The sequence below is a fragment of the Astyanax mexicanus genome, chromosome 6, assembly GCF_023375975.1.
Source record: "Astyanax mexicanus isolate ESR-SI-001 chromosome 6, AstMex3_surface, whole genome shotgun sequence".
Classification (NCBI taxonomy): domain Eukaryota; kingdom Metazoa; phylum Chordata; class Actinopteri; order Characiformes; family Acestrorhamphidae; genus Astyanax; species Astyanax mexicanus.
The window spans coordinates 34,018,718-34,034,976 of NC_064413.1; the positions used below are offsets into that span (position 1 = coordinate 34,018,718).

A 16,259-nucleotide genomic window follows, 5' to 3' on the forward strand; every position below is an offset into this window, starting at 1 on the left:
CTAATAAAATATCAGGGCATATAAATGTAATTAATAGAGTGACACTTGTTCTAGACAAATCGTTGATTCCTATAAAAAAAATATTTAATTCATTCACTATTAATTTAACGCAGGTAGGTTAAAAGCAAAATATTGTTAATTCTGTTCTCTGTAATTAATTTCTTAATTAATTTTTTTTGTAGCAGTTTGTGTTAAAACTGTATCTAAATGCACGATACGCAGTGTTTAATATATATATATATATATACATTGTTTCATTATTTTCTCTGTACAGATCTATGTGCCTACAATGCCTCTACACTGACCTCTACAGCAGCAGACTTTCTGACCGGAGGAAGAGCACAGCGTACGTCATCTCGCTGCATTTGCTGTCATTCAGCAGTGTCCCTTGTGTCCTTGTACAATATGTTGCAAACTGTATGTTTACATGGCATGGGTTGCTCATGCAATGCACAGACAAACGTGGCTGTATTGTTGAAAACCATCGTAGCAGAAAGAAAAAGGGTCAATTTCCTGGATAGGGATTAGGCCTATCTGTAGAATATATTTCCTTTTAATCTGTAGTCCAATCCCTGTGGGGGGAAACTGTCCATATATGTCATGAATGATTTATCAAGCATCATATTAAACTTTGTTCTAGCAGCTGATAATATGATCTCAACACTGTGATGCTGTTGGGAAATTGGATTCAGAAGTGAAGACACAGAATGAAGCTGTGCAGGTCAGGTGATATGATCTGTGCTGTGATTATGCAGTGGAGTAAGTGGGCCTTTATTATTGTTGGTGATAGATCAGAACACTTTACCACACGTGTGTTATGTGGTGCCCCCCAGACCACCTCTAAAGTGGGTTCAGTGTGTTCAATCTGACATGTTTTAAATCCCATTCACACCTGTACTCAGTGTAATCCACTTATGACTTGTCACCCAGAACTCATATTAATGGCAGGTGTGAACTGGGCCAGCATCATGTAGCGCTGCCAAAAGTAAATGAGTTTATTTCATGGACTTCTAACTTTAGCATCGGGGGAAAAAAAAATCTTTATGTGTTTTAGGCACTCAGGCTGTTGTTTGGCAACCGGCCAGTGACACAATTCCAATCCAGAACTTGTAATGATTAAAACTGACACACTGATAAATTAATCACAGCAAATGAATTCTTTATTACAAAGTAATTTATATTGAAAGTGAAACCAGTCAGCTCCAAGGAAAACTTTGTATAAGTTGTCCAATTATCTTGATCAAAAAGTTTGTGTGTTGCAGAAAAAAAGTCATTACCATCTGTTCCTAGTCTTCTAATATGTGAAATTCCCCAAGGTTTGGACTCATATCAAAGCTAAAAGCAGCCTCTCTCTCTCTCTCTCTTCTTCTCTTTCCTTATCTCTCTCTCTTTCTCTCTGCATGGGTGTACATAAGTGAAGGGGGAGTAGGGGAGAGGAGAGTACAGAGAAATAGTTATAGGCAATGAAGTGAAGACAATGCATGCGGGAAAGTACATTAAATATCTTAATCTCTTTTCAGGGTGCCAGGTCTCGCAATACAAACACCAGGCATCTTATTTGTGCACTGATGGGGTTGCTTGATACGCTGTCATTATGAGCCGCCACAGGATGGAGAGTCATGACTTTATCTGTTCCTGCTGGGCTGAGCTAAAGCTTCAGTGTGGACTTTTGTCACCAGTCTCATCAGAGCCAGGCCATAGCTCACTGTAACTGACTGCAGCTGACCGAAACCGAGCTGAAACACGTTCAAGTCAGTCAGACTGTGGTGCCTGAGAGTGACTACTGGAATTTATGGATGTAAATAAAATGTAATAAAACTTTATTTTAGCCTCTTTGGAACAGTAAGAATATAGGATTAGAATAAAAAAACAAAAAACGGTCAGTGCTTCTGTATTGACCGAAGAACAAAAGTTAGAATTAATCCACATTGGCTAAACTGGCACACTGACTTGCTGTAGGGATGTCATAGGAAACAATGCTTCAGTACCAGGCCGATACCAACCACCTAAAAACATTATGGTACTTGTGTTCCATGGTGCCAAACTTGTTTGAGATCAGTGGCACTGCAGGGAGATCCTACCCAACAACCAGAGACTAGTATGTCCAATCAGCTAACTGAGTTCCAAAGTAGTCCAAAATCAACAGATGACATATTCACTCAGATTATTAGAACATTACAGTCAAAATATCTGTTTTGTTGTTGAGCTGAATTACTCAGAATAAAGCATCAGCCTTTAATAAATGAGCACACAAAAAGTGGGGAATGGTAAAGAAGTCTAGGACTATCATAAAAAAGGAGATATGAGAGGCTGCTTTGACTGCTTACAATTATTGGTTCAAATTTCAGAAAAAAAATCCTTGAATCAGATTTGGGCAACAACATTTTTTTTTAAACTAAAAAGCTGATCCCTCTGTTTCTGCTTAAAATGTATCTAAAGTTTAAGAGTTCATTCTGGAATATATATAATACATTAATTCCCATTATTATTTATTGTTGTGATACTGAAACTGACATCAAGAATCAAACCATTTTATTGGTATTTGTACAAACTATCATATTTCTGGCATTGTGACATTCCTATTTCTCAGTATAACTAATAAACAGTAAATGTACAATTTACTTATTTTAATCGGTTTATGTCAGGTGAATAATATTAAAATAAAAATATAAACTAAACTTTTTGCAATAAATTGTCACCTTTTCCAAGCAAAATTCCTGAATTACACTCAATAATTCCACGAAGGAAATGCCTTCAGATGAATTAATTAATGAAATCTAAATTGATACACTTTATTTAATTTACCTCTAAGCCAAAATTAACAGCTACAAACAATCAAACAGAAGACAAGATGCACTTAAACTCCCTAAACCTAAAGTCTTGTGGTCTGCCTAAACACAACGACAGAATCTCACGTGTGGAAAGCATTTCTTCTACATTATACATCACTTTCAGTAAGCATGCTGTAAGTGAACATGCACAGCACGAATATAAATGACATATGGGCCCAATATCTCAACGTCATGTCTTTGTGCCTGATATGTCATTAATTTTGTTAATTTTTTCGTGTAACCGATCATGGAACTCCCATGGTGAGCACCAGAAAAGCACTGATTACAGCCTTCTTTCCCAATCCAGGGCTAATGACAGTCTTTACAGTTGCAGCTAACTCATGTGCCTGTCCAAAATAAGCTCACAAAGGCAGTTTGATGTCAGCACCCCAATGACAACTCCACAAAGCCCCCTAACCTTCCAGCGACAAGCATAAATATAGGGCCTAAAGCATCAGTGTGGCTGCTGTGCTGAGGGAAACGCCTGTTTATTTCAAGTTGTGTCACTAATGGCCTTTCCTGCACTCCTCTTTGTGTAAATCTGCTGTTCAGCGGTCTAGCACCATCACCAGCACTAGTATGGCACTAGAATAACACTCCTATCTATTCACACTTCTTAAAAAATAAAAATAATAATAAAAAAAATTATTGGGATGGTTTAGGTCAGAGCTGAAACATATATTTTTTTTAATATTCACTGAAATGTTACGAGGCTGCTACACTACAATAATGAAAAAGTACCAATTATTATTATTATTTTTTTTTTTACCCATAGAATAAAAAGGTTAGCCTTTTTTTATTTTGTCAAAGTTTCCACATGTAATTGTAATTATATAATTACATATTGAACCTATCCCTGCATGGCCACCTTTGCATATGGAAACAATTAAGAAATTATTGCATAATTATTAATTAATATGAGTAATTAATGCATTATTTTGATAAGGAACTGAAGAGTACAGTAGTAAGATCTTTTCTGATCAACAACTACATTTGTGGTCTATTTTATGTTTTCCTACAAACATTACATGATGAGGCCTAGCATTTGAAGCACTTTTTTATATAAGTTAAAGAACTGAATCATTTAAATGTTGCAATGATAATAAGCAGCATTGTCTGGCAATTAAACTGTATCCTGCAATGCACTCAAAAAAAATAACACATTAAAAAACATTAAAAAACACTCCCACCTGCAGGCACTGCAAAGTTTTTTTTTTTTTTTTTGTATGTCAAGCTGATTTTATTTTATTATTTTATTTTTAGACTGTTCTGTGTTCTGAAAAGAACTTATACAAGTAGCTGGATTATGAGTGACCAATGTTCTATGGCAGAGCCCTCATTCACTCCTACTGTGTGCATGGCAGACTGTTCCAGTTCCTTTATCACATGCTCTTACCAAACAGGAACAACATTCAAAGTTACATTATGTACTGACAGATCTGAGCCCTTGATTCTGCATTTGTCTGAATGTCAAAATATGACGGGTGTTGTGAACATTTTTAATTTGTGCAAAATAAGATTTTACATACAATTGTCAAAATTTAAATCTTATTTTTCTTATCTTTGTTTCAGAAATACACATTGAAACAAACAAAAAAATATTTTGGATTCTTTATAAGATTAATGAACTTGTCAATACTCCACTGTTATATAACCTACTCATACTCCATTGTTCATAAACTCACCTATACTCTTTTGTTAGCTGATCTGCCCATAATTAATTGACATACCCATGCGTTGCTAATAGTTGGCCTATCTATAATCCTGCACTGTTGTTGGAGGAGCCTGTTGAAGACCAGATGATCCATGGTGGTTTGTGTGTACTGTATTGATAATAGTTTATAATTGTATATAACATGTTATAGAATGATAATTTACAAATTAGCTAAAGAAAAACTAAAGAAATATAATCTTATTAGGGTAAATTAGTGGCTTTGCCTAGTAACCACTGTACACATATGTTAAAGATATATGAACCTCAGTGCATGTCGGACAAACACACAATAACATGGAGAAATGTTGTCTGGTCCTGCTAACACTGATGACTTGGTCATCCCAATTATATGGGAACTTGCCAGTCTGCTACCACAGAAGAAAAAAATATTTTTTGGTTTGTTTGTTTTTTGCAAAATAAATTATGAGGTTATTTTTTAAAACCTTTCATGCAAAAATTAGAGACTTGTACAGTCTATGTTGGCTGTGTAACAACTGGACAAAGAAGTAATTGTATCTTTTCATAAAAAATAACAACTCAGTAAAATTACAGGGCACAGTGGCTCAAATTACATTAAGCCAAAAATCATATTCTAAATGTATGTCTTTTAACGTCTTGCAACCGGTCCATATCAGTAAGAGGGTTAAATATAATTTAAAATTAAGACCACCCTCTAAATTAAGGGTTTTTGACAAACAACGAACTTTTGATTAAACTTCTCATTAAGTCAAACTTATTTATGTGGCAGCATTCTGGAAATCTTGCCCAACCTGACAAATGTTCCTATCAAATCAGGCAAAGCACTGACAGGTCAACTAGACCAGGTGTGTTAGATCTGGGATGAAACTGATCTCTGCAGGTAGGTAGGTACATTGAGGGATGATGGTCATCACTATAGAAAAAAGGAAAGATAAAGGAAAAGGGAAGGAGAGAAAAGGAAGGGTGTCCTTCAAGTTAAGTGCTTGCGTGACCTTACCAGTATGGTGGTGATGACGAGCGAGCGGTTGGAGAGGGAGTCGGTGATGTTCATGCCGTTTCGCTTGGGGACCTCGGTGATGTTCAGCCCTCCTGAAGCACTCCACTTCCCCACCTGCGGAAGATGAAAATTGTGTATCCAGTGCGTACTGTGCCTGCCTGAGTGATCCTTACCCTCCCTATAGCCCAACTCTCTGCATTAGCAGACCCTGTGGAGCTCATCCACTGGCATTAGCTGATTGCCTATGTCACCTATATACCAAAAGGTTCAGGGGATGGAGAGGGGAGGGAGGGGTGGCACCATGAGGAGCCAAGCTCTTGTGCACCCTGTGAACGCATTAAGATCAGAGGAAGGGCAATTCAACCAAAGGAAATTGCTTTTCAATTCAATTTCGGAAGAGAAAATGTTGAACAAAAGCAGAGGCGGAAATTACCATAGCATGCATTACAAATTGATAACACTGTTTGCTTATCATTATTAAAGACTTGGAAAAGATTGTACTGCAATTTTCTATCATACTGTTTTGATGAATGCAAAGAGGATGGACTTTTAGTTACTGTGCATTACTCGCCCGAGATAAATGGCATTGAGGATGGCAGTCCGATTTCAGTTTAATGCAAAAGCTTTCTCTGGCTGCAGAGGGTGAAGCAGCGTGACCCTGGATTCAAACTCTGGATACTCAGGCCATAATGTCAGTATCTTAGCCTGCAGAGGCACAGAGTCTATATTTTTCTAATTTTAGGGCTTTAATTTAGTAATCTTTAGACAAGCATTCAACCCACACTGTGCAGCTTGATTTAGGGCATGTCAGTGAGCGTTTGCTATTGTAACGACAGGAAAAGTATGCCTTGTACAGCTTGGCAGCACAAAAAGGCATGTACTAATTCTCTTAGTTAATCATGGGTGTGTTTTGTGCTTAACATGCAACAACCCAATCAGCATTTGCCATTTGCCATTCCCAAAGTCGCTTCGCTTAAACTTTGGCAGATTGTAATTGTAATGGTGCAGCGCTTCTGCGCTTCTCAGCAGAGGAAAGCCACTGCTCGTTCACACTGTGAAGGTGCGCTAGCAGGTAATTTATGGAGAGGGTCAGCATTGCAACTGGGGAACCATCCTCTTGCTGTGCAGTAGCCAAAACAAGGCAATTTTTTTAAATTATTTTTTTAATGAAATTTTAACAAAGATTTAAAATATGTTTCTGAAATGGTAATCCAATATTTGGTTTCCAGTTATTTAGTGTTTTTCTGACTCCAAAAGTCTTATGCAAACATCTCTAACAAATGTTGGCAATACTAACATTTCTGGGCAAATATGCTAAAGAGGGCATTTAAGGTCTTCTGTACATTTTCTTTTTTTTTAGTAAAAGGAAAGAAATCTGAGTTGTAGATGTAGGCACTTATGCAGTTGCAGAGTGCACTGCAAAGTGACCTTGTATATGAAACATCCTTCAAAAAATGTATTCACTATTGTTAATAAATAGAGGTATGTGCAGTTAGTATAAACAGGGACATCATATACACACATGCTAATCTTTCCAACAGAGAGGCAAGGTTTATTTACTGCTCATCTAACTCTCCACAGGAATCCAGTAATATAGCTTAGTCAGAATCAGTGACTCTTTATTGGAGTAAACTAGTGTGTGTGTCTGAAGCAGTACTTGAACCTGGAAATGCTTCATTGAAATGCATTTAATTAATACAGAGAAAAATAGGAAAATAGAACGGGCCTGACGGGAAGAGTTTACTTTGCATACGAAGTTCTGCTATGAGTAATTCAACTAATATCAGCGCAAAGATCTGAACAAATAAGGCGAGTTCTCTCCACAATCTTTCCCCTCCAGCGCCGGGAAGAAGCCCTGCATATTGTACAGACACTCCCCAACAAATCATTAGTGCAAATAGCCCTGTGGCTGTCAGCATCCATCTCTGTCTGCATGCGTGCTGCAGCAGCGCTGTCCTCCGCCAGCCTGCCTGCCTGCAGCACACGCGCACGCGCACACGCACACGCGCACACACACCATCCCTGCCACTGCTCCTGTATTCATGAAGCCCAGAGTTGAGCTGTATATTCATTCAAAGTTACACAAGCACATCAACTGGTGCCATAAACGCCTGATAATACCGTCCGCCTGACTCAGCGCCCAACACATTCTGATTCGTCACGCACATTAGTTACAGCCTGTGTAGAATCAGACAAATTCCAGAGGGGTGCGCCTGTGTATTCCAGCATTTCATCCTTCCTAAAGTGCTAGCAATTAAGCTTCATTCATTAAACCTGATTATCCAGTGAAGTTATACTTATTTACAAATGGCAGGAGAGTATCTCTGCTCTTCACCACTAATGCCAACATAAAGCAAATTTTCCACCCAAGAAAGTACTCCTAATTCCAGTACAAGATAAAACGTGGGCTAATATTCAATTAAAAGGGATTACGTCCCAAGTCTCTTTCTACAACAGCTCAAACAGTTAAGGCCTGGAAACACTAAGCTGATTTCGCTCTGACGCGACGCCTTGGCTTTGGATTCCGGGCGGAAAGCTCATTGATGTCTCATACCTGAAAGACATTCAAATACAGAGGCTTGCAGGGTGTCTGCTATCATTTAAAAGAGATCAACAAGTAAATGTATGACAGCTACAAATTGTAAGTATATATAAATAAATAAATAAACAAAGTAAGCTTAATGCTACCTTAAATATATGAAAAAACACAGTACAAATGCTGTATTTTTATTGAATATGTGCGGAACCTTGTTTTATTACAGGTTTTTATTAATTTTGCCATTTTTTTCCCATTGCTAAACTTATAAATTAAATATATTTAAGCCATGTTTTTTCACATACAAAACATTTATTTACAAAACAAAAAAAATTAACCATACTTAGTGAACACTAAAATACATTTCACTAAATTTCCAACATCCCAGCAGACATACCAAGTCTTCTGGTAAACAAACAAATGCTAAAGGCTAAGTGTGCTAAGTTAGGTCAGGTATCATTACTATCCTAGCCCTGTACAGCTCTATACCTTTCAGCTGGAAAGCAGCAAGTTTGTGAAGAGGTAGTAAACTGAGTAAAGTGATATCACATGTGGTATTAAATGGGTTATGCTAGTTGAGTATAAAAATGAAGTTGAAGCTGGTGTCTGTTGGCTGCTGGCTCTCTCTCACACTCCCTGTCAGCATTGAACACAGCACTCCACTGGGGGCAAGGGGAAGGGGTAAAATGTGGGGTCTAAAAATCCTAGAAGCAACACTGCCATATGACTTATAATAAAGTTAGTAATTGTTCTGTATAAATTGTTCTGTTTCTTTACTTATTCAGTCAGAAACTTAAAATCACATAATTTAAGATGCCAAATATTTAGTGCATCCCTATTATAAATATATATGTTTTTATCTTTATATTCTCTAATATCTCTATATTAAAAATATATATCTTTTTTTGGTTACTTCCATTTGATGGTCCTTTGTTGTAAAAGTTCAAAATATGGCAAATCAACAAAAAATTTACTTGCATTTCCAGGATCTAGCACTTCCATCACTGTTGCTCACATCTCTAGAACAGCTTGAAACAGAATAAGGACAGTTCATTTGCAGTGTACACATATTTTGCTCTCCCATTTTTAAGATAAATATCTCATTAAATATAGCCATATTTACACATCTCATCACCATCAAAAGCATTCTGGATTAATCCCTGCTTGTTTTTAACAAAGACTGTAATTAACATTGCGGGATTCCATAATCCAATTTACTTTATGATCCACTAACTTATGCTGATAGCCCATTTGCTTCATGGCTGAGGGGTAAATTATTATGTCAGGACATTGACTGCTGTTCTATTTGTTCTAATTGATGCTAAATGGAATGAGGTAGTAAGGAAGGTTTAGTGTACCATAATATGGTCATTCAGATTGATATACAGTGATGTGTGTTTTAAATGTTTATTTCTATCCCCCTGGTCACTATGTCTGTTATTGTGGATACCCTTTTAGAAAAAAATGGTACACTGTCACTCGGGTGGTATCCAGGGTATGTCTTTTTCCCTTTAGGTAAGGGACGTGTTTGTACTATATTCCTGTTTTTTTTTTTTTTCTTATTTTAAGAAACAGTTGAACCTGAAGGATCATGTTGTACTTTTAGCTCTATATTTGCACTGTTTGTACTTTGGCAAACAGAAATGTACTTGTACAGAACCTTTTTTCTGACTGTATAGTTAAGTGAGTATCATAACTTGACAGTATAATAAACATAAATCTCCGTAAGTCTACAGATAAGTTTGGGCAGCACAGAGAACAGGTCTAAAGTCTGAAAGACTTTAAAAAAACTTTGATTGATTTGCTCATAGAATTTCTAATGGAAGGATTTCCTAGGAAGACTAAATAGACCGTGTTAAGACACCAATATTGCTACCAATATGACCTTCATGGAATCACCAGAAGTTAAAATTCAGTTATCAACGCAACATCTAAACAAGGCTGTTAATGTTTATAACCAAAGTCTGTGAACTGAAAGATAAAACAGAACAGGACACTGTCCACAGGAGGCTGTTGATAGGATATTTCTGGTTGGTGGATTACTCTGAGTGTGGCAGTAACACTGAGGGGTTTAAAAACTCAAGCAGCACTGCTGTGTCTGATCCCTTTGTACTAGCACAACACCACTGACTCTCATATACCACCATCATGTCAGTGTTACTCACTTTAGTGCTGAGAATAATGACCCAGGACCCAAAATAATAACTCTTTTGGGGTCTTGAATATTGAAGGCCAGGGTAAAAGGAGGATGATAAAGTATGCACAGAAACAGATGGACTACAGTATGTAATTATAGAACTACAGAGTGTTTCTCCTATATAGTTAAATATAGTTAATAAAATGGGCAGTGAGTGTAGAAACAAGTTGGTGATTTTAATGGTATGTTTGATTAGTGTACAGCAAGATAGACCAGAACCTAACCAAGTGCAAAATTGAATAATATATATATATATGGGCTGCGGTAATTTTAGAAATTAAATACTTTATAATAATATTAGAAACTTGAATACTTTATAAAAAAGTACAGAAATATGCTGTTATGTGATTAACTAAACAAAGGACAAATATTATCTACTGCTACTGTTGCATTGACCCAGAATTGTCACCAACCATACTTGAGAATAAACTGTGGCACTTGTTAATAAGCTTTTTCATTAGCTAGTGTGACAGCTGGAGTGTGAATATCACCCCTACTAAGCCAGTTTGACACGAGTGTCAAGAAACCTAAAATACTAAGTGTTCTATTTTAGCAATCTATAGTGCACTGGTCAATTGTGCATCGCACAGCTTGATTTAGGGTGTGGTCAGTGTGTCCTTGGTATCCTAAGGGCACAAAACACAAAATCCATGTACTATTTTCTATTTTAATTAATCAAGTGTGTTTTGGGCATAACATGAAATAAACCAGTCGTAAATCAGTTTGCCAGGTGGGCTCTGACTTTGGTGCTTTGGGATCATAACAGTGCAGCACCTTTGAGCGTCTCAGCAGAGGATACTGACCCGTGTGTTCATGCTGTAAAGGTACGCCAGCAGCTCATTTAAGGGAACAGCAATTCTATTTTAATATTGTTTACTCTGTTTATTGTTGAGGGAAAATTCGGGTTTGTGCAGTGAAGCTCATTCATGTGTGTGTTGAACGAGCGGGGTTGTACACACACTGAGGGCACAGTGGGCACGATGCTCCTGCAGGGCTAAGATAGGATTGAGCAACTGACAGTTGACTGTTGTCAGGGTTTTAATCAGTCAGTGGCACACCTGTATTTTCTATCGCAAAGATAGAAACATGACCCAAACTTACTTAAACAGACCTCACTTCCAGACCACCATGCCCATGAGTGTGGATTTATTCCTTAACTTAACAAGCATTGCGACATGCCTTGTGCAGGGTCTATGATAGGGCCCTAAATCTGTAATCTTGTGATAATGCAGTTTTAATAAATATTGTCTAATCTAAATGAATCATGATTTTGCTAAACATTTAAAACGCTAATAAATGTGTGTCTGTTGGTAATGGATGGATGTTTTGTGTGGTAGAATGTGAGGAATCACCTTTTCCAAGCCGTCCTCCTTCAGGTTGACAATGTCCAGGTCAAAGTCTGTTCGCAAGCCTGTGGTTCTGTTGAAGGACAACCGTCCAGTCAGGCCATCCCAGTGAGACTGCAGAGACAGAAAAAGGTGGAAAAAGGTCTTAAAATATATATATATGCACACACACACTCATACACCCACACACACATATGCAGACACACTCACACACAGGTGTAATGCTCACATTCCCAGAGCCTATATTTCCTTTTTAATTACATTTTACATCCCAATGCCTCAGTCATATATTCCCTAAAGAGCCCAGTCTTAATTAACAACAATCTCACTCGCTCCTCTCTCAGGAGAGAAGAAGAAAAAAAATCCCACTGCACCCTTTAACCCCTTTCTCTACACTAGCACCACACACACAGACACACACACACTCTCTCACGTTCGTCTATAGTCTGCGATCTGTAGATAGGGCCCAACGGGGACACTTCTGCCCTTGTTTTGCGACGTCAATTCCGACTCAGATACAGTACATCTCTCTCTGCGCTGACTCTGTGGCCCTCTTCTCTCTTCTTCTGTGCACAAAGATGTGTTCTACAACTCTAATCTCCCTATTATGAGTCACAATCACAGACTCTCTTGTGAGCTGAAATAGGAGCTGATTATGCCATTCGTACTTGTGAGCTGAATGCACAGCAAGGAGTTCATGTGGAAAGTGGGACACGAGCACTGATGTACACGCTGTGCAAAATAGTACACACTGTAACTTAGATTTAAGGCAAGAACAAAGTTTAAGTTAGGGGAAAAAGTCACTGGTTACTAGAGATCCAGTTGAAAAAAAATGAGAATTGGTGCTGCAAATAAAGCCAAGGCTTTAAAAATTATATGACCAAAATTAATTTTAGTTAGAATGCGCTTTTTACATTATTGCCATTTCGTTCTTATATCATAAGCTCAAATAAGTAGCAGGAAAATAAGGATCTAAAATAATATAAGCAACGACACATTAGTGTCACTGTAATATTTTATTAACTATCAACAAGTAATCACTTGAATACAATGTTTAAGATATTAAATAAATATCCAAAGGCACATTACTATAGGTTTTCAGATTTATAGGACAGAAAAAATGCATGTCAAGTTTGACAAAAATTAAACTGATGTATATGATGGGGTTTTACATGCGGAATATGAATATGATTGATTTTAAATTGATGGAATTTGTTCGGTTTTCTGCCTTGTATGGATGTGTTAAAACCATACTGGCCAAACAGCTCCATGGTCATGGCCATTTGTAACTATGGAAAGGGTTCATGGCTATCATTATTTGATTGCATTCAGTGACAGAATCATTAGTGAGGTCACCCCAACTCAAATCCCCAGAATCACCCCCAAAAATTGATTGGAGCACCATCATGCCAGAGAACACAGTTTCACTACTCCACAGTTTAATGATTGAGGGGCTTTATACCCCTCAATGCCCACACCTGCCCTTTTAGGTAAGGGGTCAAATAGGTTTGTGTTTGTGAATCTCCACAAACATTTGGACATATGATGCAAGTATTTCGAGTAGAAGATGATAATGTTGTTTTTGATTTCCAGTTCAATGGCATAGTGTTTTGTTAGGTGATTATTTAGGATAAAATGCTATCATATTGTTTTTGCTTGTCATTTTGGTAAAATGATGGTAAACAAATAATTCCAAAATTCTTCGCATACAGTTTTATATAATTATAAGCAATACCAGATTGCATATTATGTTAAACACCTAAAATTTCACTTATACACAGGATGTCATTCATAATATAGCACAGATATTCATTACATGAGTAAAGCTCACTCCCAATAATATAATATATCATATAATATATCATAAAAAGTGAATGAATAGAATGAAACCCTTCCAATAGAATAATCAGTCACTTCAATAAAAGAAGAATCCACAGAGAATCATGAAGAAAAATGTATTTGTATTTCCAGCGATTAATGCTATTGTATATCTTAATTTACAGTTTCTTTTAAACGTTTTGTCATGATTTGCACTATAAACAGTATTCTATTGTTTTTTTTTGTTTTTTTAACATTATTCTTGAAATAAAAATATATTTATCAAAATTCTTACATTACTGAAAAGACTGCACTTCACATTTCAGTTTTACAGATGATATTAATCATAGTACAGCACAGATATTTCTTATATCAGTAAAACTCCAATCCCAGCAATGCACATCATGTAAACGGGGGGAAATTGGATTATAGTGTGTTGGAGAATAACATTTTTCCTATAGAAAAGCAGTCACTTTCTTTGAGTAAAAAAAATGGCCTCTGTTTCAGAGCGTTTTATACACTATGGTGAGCCGATCTACAGTCACGCTGGGCAATTTCCTCTAAATTTCAGCTACGTATCCTATCTCAGGCAGATATCTGAATGCAGATCCCAGCGGAACAGGGAGCGTGCCACAGCAGCGGCAGCAACAGCATGGCCCCTGGCTGTACTCATTACCTCCTTAATGAAACTCATGAAGCGCCCGCCGAACCTCCAGGGCTTGTGGCGGTGGCACTGCAGCGAGTTGACTGTCATCTGCGGCGCGTGCTGGTAGGAGACGGACACGATGTGGACCGCGTCATACGTCAGAGCAGCATCTGTCTGGAATAAAGGGGGACATTATTTCAGCTGACAGCAGCAGCAGCAGCAGAGGCAGCCGCCGCGCAGGAGCCCGAGCCCCGGCAACAGACACCCCGTCTGATGGGCAGCCAACCGACCCTGCTTTTCTGCACCATTACCAGAGGTGCATCAAAAAGCATGCAAGACAGGAGCAGAGGGGGGAAAATAAATAAATAAATAACAGGAGAGAACATGGTTCTGGGATGCGCTGATATCTCAGCACAGCTGGGCCCTGTAGCTCCACACACGTCAGGTGGTGTATTTTTTATATATTTCTTTTTTATTCCCTGCGAAACAACATGGTTCAAGAAGTTGCTAAATTATTTACGCGGCTCCCTCCCGTGCAAGGAGCTCTTTGTAAATATGGCTATGGAGCCTTCCAGTTGAGCAAAAAGACATTAAAGGCGTGCTACCTTGATGTTTCTGGTAAGAGAAGTCATGAAGTCTACAGTATTTCCACAGCAATTAAAGTGTGTGTTCTGTTCCTAGAAAGAGCACTGCTTTCTAATAAAAAATAAATAAACTGTTAAAAAAATATATATATATGTTTTCTAATTAGAAACTAAAGAAAGAGTATTTAATATATGGTAATAATTAAAAAAGAAGAAAAATAATGGCCACAAAATATTTTTTACTAAATTGCGTTGAAAAGCCCTTTTCCTGTTTTTACTCGTCTTTTATTTTTACCACCAAAAGTTGTAATTATTGCCTTTGCATTAGTGTCCCCACCTCTCAGAAATTCTTTAATTTGCCATGTTTATTTCATGTAATAATATGATACTAATCTATTAATCTAAATGTATTTCTCAATACAACATATGTATTCTGAACTTAACTGGACACAAGGCAACCTAGTTACACAAAATTATGAGTTATTTTAATCAAATAAATTTTTCAAACAAACTGAAAACAAATATATATTTGATTTTGAATTATACAATTATAATGGAATGAAATTAAATAATAAGCTGGTAGGCATAACTAGGCAAATTCAATGCCACATTTGTGTTAATAACAGATATAGACAGATATAGAGATTATATTTCAACATAGAATTTTAGTACTAGATCTATTACAGAAAGAAAATTATTTCTTTGTTTGCAACAATAAAACAAAGTGATGTACAGAATGAACTGAATACAAATTATATGCACTGCATAATTCATAATTAAATTAAATGTGTTTTTTATTACTAGTGCTGTCAAATTTAAGTCGTTAATATTGTGAACAATTATATTCATGGCATTAATATTTTTTTAACAGTGTATTTTTTTTTTTTTTTCATAGACTGAGTTCAGGCTAAAGCCTAGCTGCTTGTCTCTATGGTGGAACCTGTGATTGTAGTATTTGAGCTACATGAAAAAGACAGGCAGAGAGGCAGAGGCTACAACTGCAGAGAAGATGGAACCATTGAATTTACATAAGTTACACATAATATAAGTATATAATAAAGTATATATCTATATCACCACTCTAACTTAAATGAAAAACAGATGAATAATGATATAAATATATTATATTTATAAAAAATATTAATTATGATTTGATCACATTTGTAACTGCATTTTAATAGACTGGCACTGTAAATTAAGACTTTATATAGGTATACATTTCCAGTCTGTTGGCCTCATATTAAAACAAAGTAATGTGATTTAAAACATTAATCTGAATCGTTAACTGCAACGTAATATTGTCCGCTTAACACATTTATAAGGCATTATGAGAAATGTATGGTTTGTGGCTTTTGATACTGCAGTGAGAAAATGAAGCATACCGTCATGATTCCTTCCAGGAGGCCAGAGTCGGGTTTAGGAGGAATCTGCTTCTCTGTGGACCATTTCTCCACAATGGAGGCCACCTGAGGATTGTCTACATTCAGAATGCGAAAACCCGTCATATTAACCCCACAGAAACGGTAAGGCTCTAAGTTGATGGCCATAAGGTCCTGAAGAGGGGAAGAGAGAGGTAAATTATTATTCATTATATTCATTGAATATAACATA

General features: G+C 36.9%; 1 protein-coding gene across 1 annotated transcript in view; it reads right to left on the reverse strand.

The window, feature by feature from the left end:
* The window catches only part of grik3 (glutamate ionotropic receptor kainate type subunit 3), a 170,428-nt gene that overhangs the window by 40,167 nt on the left and 114,002 nt on the right, over positions 1 to 16,259 (reverse strand). The window contains exons 6-9 of the mRNA XM_049479959.1: positions 16,031 to 16,201; positions 14,095 to 14,238; positions 11,607 to 11,714; positions 5,522 to 5,635 (exon numbers count right to left, since the gene is read on the reverse strand). Of these exons, the coding sequence (XP_049335916.1) occupies positions 5,522 to 5,635; positions 11,607 to 11,714; positions 14,095 to 14,238; positions 16,031 to 16,201 (537 nt within the window). The remainder of the gene's footprint in view (positions 1 to 5,521; positions 5,636 to 11,606; positions 11,715 to 14,094; positions 14,239 to 16,030; positions 16,202 to 16,259) is intronic.